Source organism: Sciurus carolinensis, chromosome 6 (assembly GCF_902686445.1).
Source record: "Sciurus carolinensis chromosome 6, mSciCar1.2, whole genome shotgun sequence".
Taxonomy (NCBI): Eukaryota; Metazoa; Chordata; class Mammalia; order Rodentia; family Sciuridae; genus Sciurus; species Sciurus carolinensis.
The window spans coordinates 53,039,800-53,060,181 of NC_062218.1; the positions used below are offsets into that span (position 1 = coordinate 53,039,800).

The 20,382-nt window shown below is 35.8% G+C and overlaps 1 protein-coding gene across 3 annotated transcripts in view; it reads left to right on the forward strand.

Moving 5' to 3' along the window:
- Cwc27 (CWC27 spliceosome associated cyclophilin) overlaps window positions 1-20,382 on the forward strand; it is a 244,990-nt gene that overhangs the window by 26,778 nt on the left and 197,830 nt on the right. For all 3 annotated transcript variants that reach the window (XR_007109165.1, XM_047556515.1, XM_047556517.1), the window contains exons 8-10: window positions 5,464-5,543; window positions 6,623-6,656; window positions 8,906-9,063. Coding sequence is in view for 2 of the 3 variants with exons in the window: in XM_047556515.1 (XP_047412471.1) it covers window positions 5,464-5,543; window positions 6,623-6,656; window positions 8,906-9,063 (272 nt within the window). In the remaining variant the exon portion in view is untranslated. The remainder of the gene's footprint in view (window positions 1-5,463; window positions 5,544-6,622; window positions 6,657-8,905; window positions 9,064-20,382) is intronic.

Genomic DNA, 20,382 nt, shown 5'->3' on the forward strand with positions numbered 1-20,382 from the left:
TCTTCAGTTCTATATACATTTAAGAAAGGTACTGACAATAGATCCATCCTAAGCAAGGGAAGGCAGTGAAAGGGATGCCCAAAACCACTTGCATAGGGAATGCTTGAGGGACAGGATATACTTGGAAAGGTAAAAACTAAATTAAAATGTGATCTTAGACTTCAAATATTTGAAGAATTTTATCTGTAAGATCCCTTCCTTCATATTGCTTTTCGTTAATAATAGTTTCATTCAAATGTCTGTTTGATTTTAAAATTCATTCATGAATGCTGTATGTATGTTAGAAAACATTTTCCAAATAAATGCTTTTAGTCAGACAGGTAGTTTTCGTAAGGCCAGTTAAATGGTAGGCCTATAAGAAAAGTATCTCAATAACTAGATTTTAATACAGTGATCAAATTACTCCATACCCACAGTGATACACAGTATATCTCTCACTACATGACATTTTAAGATTTTTTACATCAAACTTAGAGTTGTGGAAGAGCTTTTTTCTTATCCAGAAAAGGCTATTTTGGTAGCCTTTTGATCGTGTTAATCACATTTATTAACTACTTTTGAGAATAAATAAGAATATTTTGTCCTATTTTACTTTATCCTATGAAATTAAACTTTCCCCCAAAGTTGGAATGTTGTGCTGGCATGATACAGAGTGCTGCCAGGACATTGGCACAAGAGATTGTCAGAATATTAAACAGTCTAATTTATCAGATATATCTGCCACACCAAGTTGTATGCAACTTTAATTTACTTATCTTTCTAGTTGTTTATATTTTATTGATTTAAAAGAGACTTCATTCATTTTGTATTACTATAGTGACACAACCATAAATTTAGTAATTTGAAACAAACTATATTACAGTTCTGAAGGTCAGAAGTCTGCAATAGGTGTCACTGGACTGAATATCAAGGTGTTGGTAGGGCTGCCTTCTTTCAGGAGGCTCTGGGGAGGATCCATTCCCTTACCTTTTCAACTTCATGAGACTGCCTGTATTCCTTGACATAGCCCCTTCCTCCATCTTCAAAGCCAGCGATGACTGGTAAAGTCTTCTCATTGCATCACCCTGAAACTGATTCTCTTTCACCTTTATGATTATATTTGACCCCCTCTAATCCAGGATAATTTCCCCATCTCAAAATCCTTGACATATCTATATGTCTGCAAAGTTTCTTTAGCCATGTAAGGTATTATTTATAGGTTTCAGGGATTAGGATATAGACATCTTTGGAGGCATTATTCTGCCTTCCAATCTATATCTGAACTAAACTCTACATAGTATGTCTTAATAACAGAACTTGTTTGTATTTCATTTATAGTTGTAGAAGGTAGAACTAGGGTTGGTTGGATGGTGGGAAATGACACATAAACCTTTTTCTCCAATTAGAGAATTTTCACCTATGGTAACCATTAAGAATGGACTAGGGGTGTATGTGTGTGTGTGTGTGTGTGTGTGTGTGTGTGTGAGTGAGAGAGAGAGAGAGAGAGAGAGAGAGAGAGACAGAGAGAGAGAGAGACAGAGAGAGAGAGAGACAGAGAGAGAATAAGCTCCTTTTACATGTTGAGACATAGGTTGACCAGTTAGCAGTTAAGTCAAAAAGATTCTGTATGAAGTGGGAAAATAGATTAAGTGGTGTCTAAAATCCCTTTATTTTTCAACTAAGAGAAAGAAGGAGAGGGAGAAGGAAGGAGAAAGAAAGAGAGAAAGAGGATTTATTTATGAACTTATAGTAATTGGTTCATGTTATTGTGGAAACTGTCAAATATAAAATATAGAGAGTAGGCCAGCAAACCGGAGACACAAATAATTAATGAGTCCAAATCCACAGACTAGAAACTCAGGCAGGGTTTCTATGTTGTAGCCTTGAGACAGAAATATTTCTTCTTTGGGAATCCTCTGTCTTTTTCTTAAGACCTTCAGTTGATTAGATGAGTTTCATTTACATTATGAGGGTAATCTCAAAACCTACTGATTTAAATGTTAGTCACATTTAAAAGTATTTTGATAGCATCATCTAGATTGGTACTAACTAAACAGTTGGACACCATGGCCTAGACAGGTTGCCACATAAAATTAACTATCACTCAGAGTTAGAGGCTGAGGCCCAGATCTTCTAACTTCTTGGCCAGTGTTGTTCTCTATACCACATACTCAGTCTTCCTTCCTTCCTCCCTCCATCCCTCCTCCATTTCTTCTTCTGTTCTCTTTCTTCCTTCCTTCCTTCTCTCTATTTAGTTCCTTCTGTTTTGCTGCTGCTTCATTCTTTAGTATTAAGTTCAAGATAATAATGTGATTTTCCTACATTGCTTTTGATGTTCATTTTTAGATTTGCTTACAGTTTTGAATTTTCTGTGGAGCTCTTCACACTAAATTCACTATGTATACTTATTTTTTTTTTCCCAGTAGCTAAACCCTTTAACTAGCCAATTTCCTCTGTGCAACTTTTAAAACATTTAAAAATATTGTTTAGGGCTTGTTCTTACTTTAAAGTTATTATTATTCAATGGCATAAATAAGAAACTCACACTAGATCATTGAGAAAGAGTAGACATTAAAAAGAAAGTCATTTTTACCCTCTTTGGGATTTTTTCCTAGTTTCTTCAGTTCTTCCCCAATTTGTTTTCTCTTCCTTTAGGATGCAGCAGTGAGGAAGGTCTGAAAAAATTACTTTTGATCCTATATTCCTGTGCTAATTTAATTTAAAATGTTAATTAAAATTTGAAATGATAATGATTATTCAGATTAATTCACAGATTCTTCCTGTTGTCAGGTTATTTTAAATTAGTGTAAAAGAGTTGTGCTTTTTACCTCAAGCTGTTTAAAGTAGGCTTTGGGAGATAAACAAGAACCTTTTATTTAAAAAGTAATCATTTATTCTAGACTGACAAATAAAAGTGATATACATTTATCCTGTACAGAATGTTTTAGAATGTGTATACATTGTGGAATGGCTAAATTGAGCTAATTAACATAGACTTTACCCCATACAATTACCATTTTTTATGATGAGAACATTTAAAATTTACTTTCTTAGCCATTTTGAAGAATGCAATGAAACAAGAACTCCCATACCCTTATTTATTTGTGGTTTGCATGTGCTAGGCAAGTGCTTTAACATTAAGCTACACCCCCCCAAAGGTGTCATTTAAAAAAAAAAAAACACAATTAAATTAATAGTTGTAATCTAACATTTACAAATAAATGAAATAGTATAGCTCATTAATGAAGCAGGAATTTAGAGACCTGAGTTATAACCTTACCCCTGCTTTTTTATTAGTATAACTCTCATTTTCTGACCTGTGAACCAAGACTGGAGTAGAAGGTCAGAGGCCAACACTGACTGATGTTTATGCTTGTGACTCCAGGGGAGAGTTAGGTGGGGAAGATTAATAAGGGATTATTTTTTAGGATAGATGAAAATAAAGTGGTGTCCAGAGATGCAGGAGAAAGCATTGGGCAAAAGGATATTCAGGTTTTATTCTAATTTAGGTCACATTATATTCATTGTACACTTTTGCACATCTTATTCCCTTGTATGGTACACACAGGGCTGCTGTTCCCATTTTGTAGGCAAATGTTCAGAGGTCTGATGAAATCATTCTGTTTCCAAAAATGGCAAAAGATTATGGACTAAAACTTGTAAAATTATGAAATTTTAGATTTTGAAATTCATTTGGTGCACTTGCCATCTTTTTGTGTTCTTTCTACTACACCACTTTCTGGTTTTTGAACCTTTTGTTCCATTTTTTTATAGGTAGACAAGAATATTATCAAGTAATTATTTGACATTTTGCCTTTTTATTACTCTTTAGTTTTATGTGTAAGGTTACAGGATTAGAAATATGTAATTAATTACCTAATTCAGTTCCTCTGTCTTAAAACTGCAAATAATAGTGTATTTAGATTACTTCTTTGAGGAAGTTTTTTGTTGTTGTTGTTTTAATCTTATAAAACTGGACTATAAACATGTTTTGATTGGATCTTTAAAATGTGGGAAAATTCCATGTTAATGCAGAAATTTAAAAATCTGTTCTTTTTCTCATGGAAGTTATTTCTGACGGTATACATCTGCCTCAGAGTAAAACCTGACATATTTAAGAGCCCATTCTCAAAATTAATAATGGTGTACAGGGTTTAAAGAAAAAAAATATTTTCACCTCTCCATAGCTAACATTTTAAATTTGCAGTTAACATTTTGTAAAGAAATTTTCAACATCAAATTCCCCTTCAGAATAAATGGAAATTATTTTTTCCTTTTCTTTCTGTCAACTCTAACCTCTTACTGTACACTTTTATTTGATTAGTTGGGGTGGTGAGGGGTGAACAGCTCCCACCTCAAGGCACAAGGTATGCTATGAAACAAGGCCAGTGTTCTGTATCCATTGGAACCTGTAGCAAAAGAAAAATGGATACATTTGGATTTTTGATACATTATTGCCAGACAGAAATGAATTTATATTCTACATCCTCTTCCACCAACTATCTTTGTTTCCTTAGTAAATTACTTAATCTAAGCATCTGTTTAGCATAGCTTATAATGTTTATCTCTTATACTTTCATTTGAGGAAAGGGGAAGTGAGGGATAAAAATACTGTTTATAGCACAGTGCCTGGCACAAATTATCCTAGCAATTTCAGAGTCTGAGGCAGGAGGATCACAAATTCCAGGTTATCCTTGATTACTTAGTGAGGCCCTCAACAACTTAGCAAGATCATGTCTCAAAATAAAAAAATAAAAAAAATATAAAAACTGAGAATGTAGCTCAATAGTAAAACTCTCCTGGGATCAATCCCTAATACCAAAATAAATAAATAAATAAGAACAGTGACAGCAGTAGTAGTTATAGTTGTACTTCCTATAGTAACTTCTTAGAGTAACTCTTTTTATAGATATTTCTTCTTAGTTATCTCTACTAAAATGTAAATTTTTTGAGACCATGAATTTTTAAAATAAAGTACTTAGCAAATATTGGTCCCTGATGAATGTTCCCATAGAGAGGCTTGTCTATGTATCTGTTTTCCATTTATTAAATAGTATCTCACAGATGTACTGCTCTGTTTACTTGGGTAAGTCTCTGCAGAATAGATAGTATATTTGAAGAATAATATTGTATGTTTATTTCAAATTACTCTTATGATCTTCCTTCTAAATTCTAATATGAGTCATAATAAATTAGTGACTTTAGTTGCATGTGAATTATCATGGGAATTTAGTGCTTAAAGTTGGTAATCAATAGACTCAGTTTTAATGATGTGTCACTTTTCAAAAGAAAAGATGTTTCTAAAATAGTATATTCAGTCAGTGGAAGGATAGTATTCTTATTTCTAAAACTTAAGCTTATACCGAATTTTTCAGGAACTTATCATTGCCAAACATTGTGTCAATACTAGATTTTTTGTATATTTGTCCTTTTGCAAGACTGTTTCTATCTGCACTTATGGTGATATTATACATTCCTTTCCAGAGCATGAAGGGGAAAAGCAAAAGCAGTCATGACCTGCTTAAGAATGACCCACATCTCAGTTCTGTTCCAGCTGTTGAGAGGTTAGTCTGGTACTGTATGATCCTAAGTTCTTATTTTCAGACTCAGAGCATTTTCTTGCTTCCTTTGTTAACAAATACTCAGATCTCGTAGGTCAAATTTTTAAAAACCCATCCCCTCCCCCCAGAAATAAATGTTTTAATAATGGACGTAGAGAAGACTTCTGGCATGATGGAGAGAAGCACTGTAGTCACTTTTACTCTTCTTGGTATCTATCTACCTCTGGGGCTGGGCGTATAGCTCAGCTGGTAGAGTGCTTGCCTCACAAGCACAAGGCCCTGGGTTCAAATCCCCAGCACTGCAAAAAAAAAAAAAAAAGGTATCTACCTCTGTTGAATTAATTACATTTAAAATTAATTTTCAAACTTTTAAATCTTAGAATAATCTTAATATTAGAAACTGTTTGCTCAAACAGTTTAATGTTTAAGTTGTGTTTCTAACGTTTTCCTTGAAACATTTTTGTTTTCGTTGGTGTCATGGGTAAACAAATCAGAGTGAAAGGTTATTGTGAAGAAGTCACCACATTTTGGACCACACCACTGAGTGTAAATTTTCACATCCTTTTAAGATTAACAGGAAATGTCTTACTTTCTTGATTCTCTTTGCAAAGAGATTCTTAGTGTTAGATAAAATTGCACGTGGTTATTGGGCCAGTGTCTCAAAGGGAGACTAAAATAGTACTGTATTGAGTTTAACTCATTTTCAAAAGTCCTATTTCAAAACATTCTTTTCTTAATATCCTTTTATTTGAATGATGTGGTTTCTTTAGCCAGAATATTGCAAGTCAATAGAAAAAAATTATTTTCTAAAGATAGTTGTTCATTAAACAAAGCCTGTGGTGGCTTTTTGCCTTAAAAACAAACAAACAAAAAATTCCAGTGAATCGTTTATCTGCTAATTTAGCATACCTGTTATTGTTTTTATTAAAAATCATTTGCTCTAGAGTGCCATTCTGACATTCCTATGTTGAAATAAACTTTTGGAACATTAATCCCAGCAAACTAGTCTAAGTTTTTGGATTTTTAAATAATTTTACTAGTTTCACTTTGAAGCTAAAACTTGTTTTACTTATTTTTTGTAGTGAAAAAGGTGATGCAACAGGAGATTTAGATGATGTGAGTATTACTTTTAGTACAAATATAGCTTAAACAATTCATAGAAAGTTCACATTTATAAAAACTTAATTTTTTTTCTTTAAAAGATAATATAGAACTAGGGATGTAACTAAGTGGCAGAGTGTTTTTCTAGCTTGTACAAAGTCCTGGGTTACCCCAAGCACTAAAAAAAGCAATATATATTACTTTTATAATTGTGCATGTAAGACTTTAAAGATTTTTGAAAAATAAAAATCATCATATTTTGATATTAGGATATTTTCTTCCAAATATATATGTGTTGTTTTCTTACCAAATTTGAATCATATATTTGAATTTCTATCCTGCTTTTTCTCTTTCTCAGTGATGTTATATGAATGAGATGTAATTTTGTTTTATTATGTTTAAATTGGAAGGTGGATCCTACATGACATATGGGAAATGCTTATATCAATCATTTGTAGCAGTATTCCTTTCATACAGACATTTCAGAAGATTATCATACAAGATTCTCATGATCTTTATTAGGTATACTGGCTAACAAAATTAATAAAACAAAAGGAAGATTTCTTTTTAATATGCATGAGATAGTTTTTCTAATTGACTATATGCCACTTTAAGTAAAAACCCATTAATCTGTACATTGTATATAATTCAATGGGAAGTGCATAACTTTCCATTTATGAATACTGATTTATTTATTACTACAGTCAAAAGAGAGGATTCTCTGAATACCTCTAAATTATTATGTGCTTCTTTGAAATGACTCAATCTGTGGATCCTTTCCCATAAAATATACTGTATTCACAAACAAAATCGTGTGTCTTCACAGGGTATGTGTTTTAGAACTGAGGCCCAAGCAAAGCACAGATATATCAGTGGTTATAAGCTTATAGTGCTTAAGAATTATTTAAACATCTTGCTGAAAACATTCATAGTTTCTATACCCAGAGATTTTGGTTCAAAAAGAATGCAGTGATGGCTGGGATTTTACCCCCGCCTCCACACACACACATATAGCCATGTAAGTAATTTGAGAACCATATTTTGAAGACCACTGATGTAGGGATTCAAGAGCCTCAAGTTAAGAATCTTGCCTCACCATGACTCATCAGATCAAAGAATCACAAAAGGATAATGATCCACTTGATGTAGTTTCTTCCTTCTCTTTCTCTCCCCTTTCCCTTTTCTTCACTACAACCTCTATTAATGCTGAGAGCTATTCTAGAAATCAAAGATATAGCACTAAGTAAAACAGGCCAGAATTTTAGCCCTCATAGATTGTTTTCCTTAATTGGGCAAGAAACAATAAACACATAAATAATAAGTGCTTTGGAAAATTAGCCAGGGAAGGGTAATAAAGAATACTGGACCACGTGCCATGGTGCACACCTATAATCCCAGCAGCTCAGGAGGCTGAGGCAGGAGGATCAAGAGTTCAAAGCCAGCCTCAGCAAAAGTGAGGTGGTAAGCAACTCAGTGAGGCCCTGTCTCTAAATAAAATATAAAAAATAGGTCTGGGGATGTGGCTCAGTGGTCAAGTGCCCCTGAGTTCAATCCCTAGTACCAAAACAAAGAAAAAAAAAAATTGGAAGTGGGAGGGTTCTACCATTTTAATGGAGTGATCAAGAAAAGCCTCATAGAGTTGTATTTGAGCAAAGAGCTGAAGGAGAGAACAGGGCAAACAATGCAGATACCTAGAATAAGTGTTGCAGGCTGGAGAGAACAATTCCAAAGTTAACTGGTGTTGCTGGCCTGCAGTTATAGAACATTATGTCAGGTAGAGGGTGCAGAGCCTTGAGTGAATTGGGAATTCATTGCAGGGTTTTCAGGAGAGAATTAATTTCTATTACTTAAATTATAGGAATAAATCTCAGCTTCTTCATTACACCTCCTTTACTTAAATTAATCCCTGGTTGAGGTCAGTGTGCTGGCCAACTATCTCCAGAACTACTTTCCTACTGGGAGAAGAATAGGAATTTAGATAGGCACAATATCCCTGATGATATAGATTGGGTAGTTTCTGCCACACAGAGGAGATAGGTATGAATTGAGCAAATAACCCTTTCTGGGGTTATGTTGTTGACCTAGAGCAGACTCCAGGGATCTTCCCACCTGGAGCAGATTATTCAAACTCTTAACTAGTTCAAAACAAAACAAAATAAAACAAAACACAAAGTTGGCCTAGAATGCAATAGAGTCTAAGATAGATTCCTGGAAGAGAAGGGGAAATTGAATGACTGACAAATACTCAGTTTCAATTTCTGCAGGATGGAGAAGATGAAAGTGCAGAGCACGATGAATATATGGATGGTGATGAAAAAAACCTGGTGAGAGAAAGAATTGCAAAAAAGTTAAAAAAGGACACAAATGCAAATGTGAAATTAACGGGAGAGGGAGAAGTGGAGAAAAAATCAGTCAGCCGCAGGTGAGTCAACTGTTGTGCTTCTGGCTATCAGAGTTTTGGGTTTTTGACTAAGACTGAGTCCTTTAATAACCTTTTTTTTTTTTTTCAAGTTGCCGTATCATAATGTTTGATAAATTTAACAATTGTGCAAATTGTCCCATTTAGGGGCCTCAAAGAAAAAAAAACTAGGCTTAAAGGAACTCTGTGCAGCAATAGTCCCATGAATCAAATTCTACTTCATTTTTCTCTGATCCCTTTGGGGAAAGGCTCTATGTACTTTTATATGTAGGGAAAGCAATATATTAGCTGGATGTGGGAAGCTATGTTTGTATAATACTAGTGAGAACAGTTGAATCACTTTCATAGAAAGAAAAGAGACATCCTCAAATAATTTCGGTGACTAAAACTCATCAAAACCAGTAGAAGAAAGTGTGTGGGCCTGAAAATATTCTTAAGTGTCTTTTCAGGTCTGATTTACCAAATACCACATACCCCTCCTAATCTCAGTGGTATCATAAAAGAAATTTCAGTAAATGATGAAGAGTTCACTGTGGGGTGGTAAAATTTTGTTGGATTTTTTGACTCAATGTTTTATTCTTCTGAAATTCAGCTCAACTGAAAAATTCCTTCCCTTTGTGATTCTATGATTACAACTTTATGGTATACATTTTAAATGTTGCTTTATAAAAGTAATGATATTTGTTTTCTTCAGATGGTGTACATTTAGGGTAAGATAACGTAACTATATATAAATAACACCTTTTTCTATTATGTTTTTCATGTAGAGGGGAAAAGTATTTTCATTGCATAGGTCCTTCAGTTTTTTTTCCTCTGTTTGTAACTAGAAACAAAAGTGATTCTTAGAAACTTTCCCTGAATGTAGAACTTTTCAAATTCAGAAATGCAACTTATTTTTTCTTTTTCTCAGCAGCATTCACCTGACAGTTGGGTAATCACTGTTGAACAATTTAATATAGATTAACTTTGGACCAATACTGAAGGAAGATATTAGTAATCAGATACATGCTTCTACATACATGAAGTTAGCTCCCATTAGCTCTGTAACTTTTAGTCAAATCATCAGTATAATCAAGGATGTGTAATTTTTTTCCCTCCCACTCAAGGCAGTATGTTTTCTGTCTTAAGAATTATGAATTTTAAAGACTAGGTTTATAATATAACAAAAAACTTTAAACTTCAAATAGATGAACCAAATACTTATTTATTTTATATTTAAATGCTCCTTAGGCCTTTGTGTCTTATTGGTTTTAGTGTAACTTAAAAATACTTACATAACCAGTAATTAATGTACATTATAGTGTGGCAAAACTGAATTTTCTGTAAGAACTACATAAAACGTATTTTACATGTAACTTTCATAAATGTCTTTTAAAAATTGGTTGCTTAGTAACAAATAACTAAGAGTTATATTTTGCAAAATATGTTCATCCTTAAAACAAAGGATTATCCTTCAAAGATCCTCTTATTATATGGGCCCGATGAGCAAACATGGGATTGATGACTAGATGTAGAAATATGACCTTGATTGGGAGACTAGTGGGGGCCATTTAAGAGTTTTTACAGGTGAATCATGTATTGCAATTGTATTTAATGGGGAGAATGGATTAATGGAAGGATGTCTTAGGTTACTTGAGAAACTGATAAGATACTATAGACAGTGTCTTAAACAACAGACACTTATTTTCACAGTTCTGGACACTGAAGATCAAAATCAAAGTGCTAACCGGTTTGCTTCTTGCTAAGGACCTTATTTATACTTTCTTGTGACTTCACATGGCAGAGAAAGAGAGCTCTGTGTCTCTTCCTCTTCTCATAAGGACACTAATCTCATCATGGGTTGTAAAATTAATTAGCTCCCAAGACCCCACCTGCACATGGCCTCAGAATAGGGTTTAGAACTTACACATATACATTTTGGAGTGCACAAACATTTGGTCAATAATGAGAGGGGAGATTGGAGGAGGAAAGTTTGGAGGATTCTTCAGTAAATCCACATGAGATATGGTAGTGAGTTGAACTAGGGAACTGGTTATTCTATTGAATGCTTTGCATGAACGTGGTTTTAAATAATAAGAGATATTCTCAATCTCATCATCTGAACCTTAGTTTTTATGATAATTCTCTACATAGGAATGTCCTAGGTAATATCCACATTTTCCCTTTTTTATAAGTGAGAATAATTTGCACAATTAAAATCAGATAACATTAACTGCATGAGTATTTTGTATACTCATTGTAGGGGAAGAAACTATATTCAAATGCTTTCTAGGTCTACAAAGAAAAGTAAATAAGATAAAATCAAATCTCCCACAATTACTTAAAAAATTTAGATAAATATATGAATATTATGGGCATTTTTAGATTTTATATTTTAAAAATATATTTTTAGTTATAGATGAACATAATACCCTTATATTATTTGTTTGTTTTTTTATGTGGTGCTGAGGATTGAACCCAGTGCTTCATATGTGCTAGGCAAGTACTGTACTCCACCAAGCCACAACCACAGCTCCCTGGATTTTATCTTTTAGATAAAGTTGTTGGCAAATTGAGCCTATAAAATATAGTGCAAACATTTATTCAAAACTGTTTCTCTCCTTACCCATAATTTCAATTCTCAAATCCTTTTTTCTCCATCCTTCATTCTAGCTCTTCTACCTTCAAAGAGAAACAAAAGAAAAATGAAAGAGGTCACACAAGAGGAGAAAGTGCAGATTTTCAAAGAGAAAATACAGTTTTTATCTCTAGTCTAGAAATTTCCATGATTATCTCATGACTACATATCTTTAAGTTCAGAATTTTGAAAATCATTAGTGCTTTTGGTTAGTTATACCAGCTTCAGTATTATTGCTTAAGTTTCTGAAGTTAATTTTTTTAATTTTTTTATTTTTATTATTATTGTATACAAATGGATACATGTTGTTTCTCTATTTGTACATGGAGTCAAGGCATACCATTTGTGTAATCATAAATACATAGGGCAACGATGTTTGATTCAATTTTTTTCCCTTCCCCCCCACCCCTCCCACCCCTCTTTTCCCTCTATACAGCCCTTCTTTCCTTCATTGTTACCACACTCCTTATCCCTAACCCTAAACTTAACCCTAAACTTAATGCTAACCCTTTAGTTTTTTGAGATTGGCTTATCTCACTTAGCATGATATTCTCCAGTTTCACCCATTTGACTGCAGATGCCATAATTTTATCATTCTTCATTGCGGAGTAATATTCCATTGTATATATATATGCCACAGTTTCTTTATCCATTCATCAACTGAAGGGCATCTAGGTTGGTTCCACAATTGGGGTGAGATGAAATCTTAGGGTAGTTTTGATTTGCATTTCCCTTATTACTAGGGATATTGAACATTTTTTCATATATCTGTTGATTACTTGTACATCTTCTTCTGTGAAGTATCTGTTCATTTCCTTAGCCCATTTGTTGATTGGATTATTTATATTCTTGGTGTAGAGTTTTTTGAGTTCTTTATATATTCTGGAAATTAGCGCACTATCTGAAGTATGGTTGGCAAAGATATTCTCCCACTCTGTAGGCTCTCTCTTCACATTTCTGATAGTTTCCTTTGCTGAGAGAAAGCTTTTAAGTTTGAATCTATCCCAGTTGTTGATTCTTGCTTTTATTTCTTGTGCTATGTGAGTCCTGTTAAGGAAGTCTGATCCTAAGCCGACATGTTGAAGATTTGGACCTACTTTTTCTTCTATAAGATGCAGGGTCTCTGGTCTGATTCCGAGGTCCTTGATCCATTTTGAGTTGAGTTTTGTGTAGGGTGAGAGATAGGGGTTTAGTTTCATTCTGTTGCATATGGTTTTCCAGTTTTCCCAGCACCATTTGTTGAAGAGGCTATCTTTTCTCCATTGCATATTTTTGGCCCCTTTGTCTAGTATGAGAAAATTGTATTTATTTGGGTTTGTGTCCATGTCCTCTATTCTGTACCATTGATCTACCTGTCTATTTTGGTACCAATACCTTGCCGTTTTTGTTACTAGTGCTTTGTAGTAGAGTTGAAGATCTGGTATTGCAATACCCCCTGCTTCGTTCTTGCTACTTAGGATTGCTTTAGCTATTCTAGGTTTTTTATTCTTCCAGATGAATTTCATAATTGCTTGCTCTATTTCTGCAAGGTACATCATTGGAATTTTAATTGGAATTGCATTGAATCTGTATAGCACTTTAGGTAGTATGGCCATTTTGACAATATTAATTCTGCCTATCCAGGAATATGGGAGATCTTTCCATCTTCTAAGGTTTTCTTGAATTTCTTTCTTTAGTGTTCTGTAGTTCTCATTGTAGAGGTCTTTCACCTCTTTTGTGAGATTGATTCCCAAGTATTTTATTTTTTTCGATGCTATTGTGAATGGGGTAGTTTTCCTAATTTCTCTTTCTGAAGATTCATCACTTATGTATAAAAATGCATTGGATTTATGAGCATTGATCTTGTAACCTGCTACTTTACTGAATTCACTTATGAGTTCTAAAAGTTTTCTGGTGGAATTTCCAGGTTCCTCGAAGTATATAATCATGTCGTCAGCGAACAGGGATAGTTTGAGTTCTTCTTTTCCAATTCGTATCCCTTTAATTTCTTTGGTTTGTCTAATTGCTCTGGCTAGAGTCTCAAGGACGATGTTGAATAGAAGTGGTGAAAGAGGGCATCCCTGCCTTGTTCCAGTTTTTAGGGGGAACGCTTTCAGTTTTTCACCATTTAGAATGATATTGGCCGTGGGCTTAGCGTAGATTGCCTTTATAATGTTAAGGAATGTTCCCACTACTCCAATTTTTTCTAGTGTTTTGAGCATGAAGGGGTGCTGTATTTTATCGAATGCTTTTTCTGTATCTATTGAAATAATCATGTGATTCTTTTTTATTTTTTATTTTTTTATTTTTTTACATTTACATAGGGTAATGATGTTTATTTTATTTTTCCCCTCCCCCCACCCCTCCCACCCCTCTTTTCCCTCTACACAGTCCTTCTTTCCTTCATTCTTGCCGCTGTCCTTAGCCTAACTCTAAACCTAACCCTAAACCTAATGCTAGCCCCTCCCACCCCCCATTATATGTCCTCATCCGCTTATCAGCGAGATCATTCGACCTTTAGTTTTTGAGATTGGCTTATCTCACTTAGCATGATATTCTCCAATTTCGACCATTTGCCTACAAATGCCATAATTTTATCATTCTTCATTGCGGAGTAATATTCCATTGTATAAATATGCCACAGTTTCTTTATCCATTCATCAACTGAAGGGCATCTAGGTTGGTTCCACAATCTGGCTATGGTGAATTGAGCAGCAATGAACATTGATGTGGCTGTATCTCTGTAGTATGCTGATTTTAAGTCCTTTGGGTATAGGCCAAGGAGTGGGATAGCTGGGTCAAATGGTGTTTCCATTCCAAGCTTTCTGAGGAATCTCCACACTGCTTTCCAGAGTGGCTGCACTAATTTGCAACCCCACCAGCAATGTATGAGTGTTCCTTTTTCCCCACATCCTCGCCAACACCTATTGTTGCTTGTATTCTTGATAATCGCCATTCTAATTGGGGTGAGATGAAATCTTAGGGTAGTTTTGATTTGCATTTCCCTTATTACTAGGGATGTTGAACATTTTTTCATATATCTGTTGATTACTTGTATATCTTCTTCTGTGAAGTGTCTGTTCATTTCCTTAGCCCATTTGTCGATTGGATTATTTGTATTCTTCGTGTAGAGTTTTTTGAGTTCTTTATAGATTCTGGAAATTAGCGCTCTATCTGAAGTATGGTTGGCAAAGATATTCTCCCACTCTGTAGGCTCTCTCTTCACATTTCTGATAGTTTCCTTTGCTGAGAGAAAGCTTTTAAGTTTGAATCTATCCCAGTTGTTGATTCTTGCTTTTATTTCTTGTGCTATGGGTGTCCTGTTAAGGAAATCTGATCCTGAGCCAACAAGTTGAAGATTTGGACCTACTTTTTCTTCTATAAGATGCAGGGTCTCTGGTCTGATTCCGAGGTCCTTGATCCATTTTGAGTTGAGTTTTGTGTAGGGTGAGAGATAGGGGTTTAATTTCATTCTATTGCATATGGTTTTCCAGTTTTCCCAGCACCATTTGTTGAAGAGGCTATCTTTTCTCCATTGCATATTGTTGGAACCTTTGTCTAGTATGAGAAAATTGTATTTATTTGGGTTTGTGTCCATGTCCTCTATTCTGTACCATTGATCTACCTGTCTATTTTGGTACCAATACCATGCCGTTTTTGTTACTAGTGCTTTGTAGTAGAGTTGAAGATCTGGTATTGCAATACCCCCTGCTTCGTTCTTGCTACTGAGGATTGCTTTAGCTATTCTAGGTTTTTTATTCTTCCAGATGAATTTCATAATTGCTTGCTCTATTTCTGCAAGGTACATCATTGGGATTTTAATTGGAATTGCATTGAATCTGTATAGCACTTTAGGTAGTATAGCCATTTTGACGATATTAATTCTGCCTATCCAGGAACATGGGAGATCTTTCCATCTTCTAAGGTTTTCTTGAATTTCTTTCTTTAGTGTTCTGTAGTTCTCATTGTAGAGGTCTTTCACCTCTTTTGTGAGATTGATTCCCAAGTATTTTATTTTTTTCGATGCTATTGTGAATGGGGTAGTTTTCCTAATTTCTCTTTCTGAAGATTCATCACTTATGTATATAAATGCATTGGATTTATGAGCATTGATCTTGTAACCTGCTACTTTACTGAATTCACTTATGAGTTCTAAAAGTTCTCTGGTGGAATTTCCAGGTTCCTCTAAATATATAATCATGTCATCAGCGAACAGGGATAGTTTGAGTTCTTCTTTTCCTATTTGTATCCCTTTAATTTCTTTGGTTTGTCTGATTGCTCTGGCTAGAGTCTCAAGGACGATGTTGAATAGAAGCGGTGAAAGAGGGCATCCCTGCCTTGTTCCAGTTTTTAGGGGGAACGCTTTCAGTTTTTCACCATTTAGAATGATATTAGCCATGGGCTTAGCGTAGATTGCCTTTATAATGTTAAGGAATGTTCCCACTACCCCAGTTTTTTCTAGTGTTTTGAGCATGAAGGGATGCTGTATTTTATCAAATGCTTTTTCTGCATCTATTGAAATAATCATGTGATTCTTAACTTTAAGTCTGTTGATATGGTGAATGACATTTATTGATTTCCGAATGTTGAACCAACCTTGCATCCCTGGGATAAAACCCACTTGATCGTGGTGCACTATCTTTTTAATCTATATTTGTATGCGATTTGCTAAAATTTTGTTGAGAATTTTTGCATCGATGTTCATTAAGGATATTGGTCTAAAATTTTCTTTCCTCGATGTGTCTCTGTCTGGTTTAGGTATCAGGGTGATATTGGCTTCATAGAACGAGTTTGGTAGGGTTCCCTCCTCTTCTATTTCATGGAATAGTTTGAGGAGTATTGGAATGAGCTCTTCTTTAAAGGTTTTGTAGAACTCGGCTGAGAACCCATCTGGTCCTGGACTTTTCTTTGTTGGTAGACTTTTGATGACCTCTTCTATTTCATTGCTTGAAATTGGTTTATTTAAGTTGTGTATGTCCTCCTCGTTCAGTTTAGGTAATTCATATGTCTCTAGAAATTTGTTGATGTCTTCGAGGTTTTCTGTTTTGTTGGAGTATAGATTTTCGAAATAGCTTCTAATTATGTTTTGTATTTCACTCGTGTCTGTTGTGATGTTTCCTTGTTCATTCCAAATTTTAGTAATTTGAGTTTTCTCCCTCTTTTCTTTGTTAGTGTGGCTAAGGGTTTATCAATTTTGTTTTTCAAAGAACCAACTGTTTATTTTGTTAATTTTTCCAATTGTTTCTTTTGTTTCAATTTCGTTGAGTTTGGCTCTGATTTTAACTATTTCCTGTCTTCTACTACTTTTGGTATTGGTTTGCTCTTCTTTTTCTAGGGCTTTGAGCTGTAGTGTTAAGTCATTTATTTGTTGTTTTCTACTTCTTTTTTTGAATGCGCCCCATGAAATAAATCTTCCTCTAAGTACTGCTTTCATAGTGTCCCAGAGATTTTGATATGATGTGTCTTTGTTCTCGTTTACTTCTAAGACTTTTTTATTTCCCTCCTGATGTCTTCTGTTATCCATTCATCATATAATAGTGTATTATTTAATCTCCAGGTATTGGAGAAATTCTATTTTTTATTCTGTCATTTATTTCTAATTTCAATCCATTATGATCTGATAGAGTACAAGGTAGTATCTCTATCTTCTTGTATTTGCTAACAGTAACTTTGTGGCATAAAATATGGTCTATTTTAGAGAAGGATCCATGTGCTGCTGAGAAGAAAGTGTATTCGTTCTTTGTTGGATGGTATATTCTATATATGTCCGTTAAGTCTAAATTATTGATTGTGTTATTGAGATCTATGGTTTTTTTATTCAATTTTTGTTTGGACGATCTATCCAGTGGTGAGAGAGGTGTGTTAAAATCGCCTAGTATTATTGTGTTGTGGTCTATTTGATTTCTGGAATTGAGAAGGATTTGTTTGACATACATGGGTTAGCCACTGTTTGGGGCATAGATATTTATGATTGTTATGTCTTGCTGATTTATGCTTCCCTTAAGCAGCATGTAATGTCCTTCTTTATCCCTTCTGACTAGTTTTGGCTTGAAGTCCACATTATCTGAAATGAGGATGGATACTCCAGCTTTTTTGCTGTGTCCGTGTGCATGGTATGTTTTTCCCCATCCTTTCACCTTTAGTCTATGGGTATCTCTTTCTATGAGATGAGTCTCTTGCAGGCAGCATATTGTTGGATTTTTCTTTTTAATCCAATCTGCCAGTCTATGTCTTTTGATTGATGAGTTCAGGCCATTAACATTCAGGGTTATTATTGTGATATGATTTGTATTCCAAGTCATTTGACTCATATTTGTTTTTGACATGATTTGGTTTCTCCTTTATTTGGCTATTCCTTTAGGCTAGCGCCTCCTGTTGCTGATTTACATCATTGTTTTTCATCTCTTCCTCATGGAATATTTTGCTGAGAATGTTCTGTAATGCTGGCTTTCTTTTTGTAAATTCCTTTAGCTTTTGTTTATCATGGAAGGATCTTATCATCATCAAATTTGAAGGTAAGTTTTGCTGGGTATAAGATTCTTGGTTGGCATCCATTTTCTTTCAGGGCTTGGTAAATGTTGTTCCAGGCCCTTCTAGCTTTTAGTGTCTGGATTGAAAAATCTGCTGATATTCTTATTGGTTTCCCTCTGAATGTAATTTGATTCTTTTCTCTTGCGGCCTTTAAAATTCTGTCTTTATTTTGTATGTTAAGTATTTTCATTATAATGTGCCTTGGTGTGGGTCTGTTGTAATTTTGTATATTTGGAGTTCTATAAGCCTCTTGTACTTGGTTTTCCATTTCATTCTTCAGATTTGGGAAATTTTCTGATATTATTTCATTGAATAGATTGTTCATTCCTTTGGTTTGTTTCTCTAAGCCTTCCTCAATCCCAATAATTCTTAAATTTGGCCTTTTCATGTTATCCCATAATTCTTGTAGATTCTGTTCATGATTTCTTACCATCTTCTCTGTTTGGCCACCTTTGTTTTCATGATTAAATAATTTGTCTTCAATGTCTGAGGTTCTGTCTTCCAGGTGTTCTATCCTATTGGTTATGCTTTCTATGGAGTTTTTAACTTGGCTTATTGTTTCCTTCATTTCAAGTATTTCAGTTTGTTTTTTTTTTTTTTTTTCAGTATCTCTAACTCTTTATTGAAATGATCTCTTGCTTCCTGTATTTGGTCTTTTAACTGTTGATTGGTGCGATCATTTAATCCCTGCATTTGCTCTTTCATCTCGTCCTTCAATGCCTGCATTTGCTCTTTCATCTCCTCATTTGCTTCTCTGATTGTTTTAATTATGTACATTCTCAACTCCCTTTCTGACATTTCTTCTGCTGTTCTGTCATTGGGTTTTATTGATGTAGTATCTAGGTTTGTTTGGGACATTTTCTTCCCTTGTTTTCTCATACTGTTCAGATGTCAGTGGGAATTTGAGATATTGCAGATTTCCTCTATTGGCTTATAGTGTCCTGGTAGATTTCCAGTGTATCACCTCCCAGCAGTAGCCTGAAGTCTTGGAGGAACTTGATAATGCAGTGCTTCTGAAGAAAGCTGCCCCTAGCCCCCTACTGGTTCCAGAGCTTGGAGCTGGCTCTGTGCGGAAAGGCTCTCACTGGGGGCCTGCACCGTTCAGCTGGCCATGTGGGGGGAGCCCACCGCCGAAGTGTGGAAGGCTACCTGGGGAAGGCTCTAGCTGCCCTGCCCTGCTCTGATAAGCCACCCCTATCTGTGCCTGTCGCCCAGGCCACGTTTCGCCCAGTTGGGGAGACTCACCCTGTGACTCTATTTTTGTCCAAGTTTCTCAATGCCTCCCCTTCTTGAGTCCTGGGTTCGGGAGCGACTGGAGATGCAGTCACCCTCTAGGCCGCCATCTTGGATCGCCCCGTGGAAAGAGCCTGCGGCCGGAGTGGGCAGAGCCGCCTGGAGAAGTCTCTGGCTGCCCTGCCCTAATCCCAGAGACTGCTTGCGGATCGAAGCTCTCCGTTGGCTCTGGGACTTGTGGCTGGCTCTATGTAGAAAGGCTCTCACTGGGCGGTCTGTTCTGAGAAGCTAGCCTTGAAAGGCGCCTCCCACCGCAGGGGGCCGGGCTGCTTGGGAAAGTCTCTGGCTGCCCTGTCCTGGTCCCTGAAGCCGCTTGCGGGCCGGAGTATGCCACGCTGGCTCCGGGACTTGGAGCTTGTTCTGATCAGAAAGGCTCTCAGTAGGGGGCCTGCTCCAAGAACCTGGAGAAGCTGGCTGTGTGGGAGGGGCCCAGCGCTGGAGTGCGCAGGGCTGCCTGTGGAAGACTCTAGCTGCCCTGCCCGGCTCCGATAAGCCACCTCTATCTGGGCCTGCCACCCGGGCCGAGCTTTACCCAGTGGGCAGACTCACCCGTGGCTCCATTTTGGTCCAAGTCTCTCAATGCCTCCCCTTCTTAACTCCTGGGTTCTGGAGTGACTAGGGATGCAGTCCCCCTCTAGTCCGCCATCTTGGATCGCCCCGTGGAAAGAGCCTGCGGCCTAAGTGGGCAGAGCCGCCTGAAGAAGTCTCTGGCTGCCCTGCCCTGATCCCAGAGGCTGCTTGCGGATCGAAGCTCTCCGTTGGCTCGGAGACTTGTGACTGGCTCTATGTAAAAAGGCTCTCACTCTGAAGTTAATTTTTATGGTTAAAAAACAACAGCAAAAAAACAAGAAACTCCCAAGTCTTAAAAAAGTCTAAAGTGGTAATAGAATAATTATATCTAA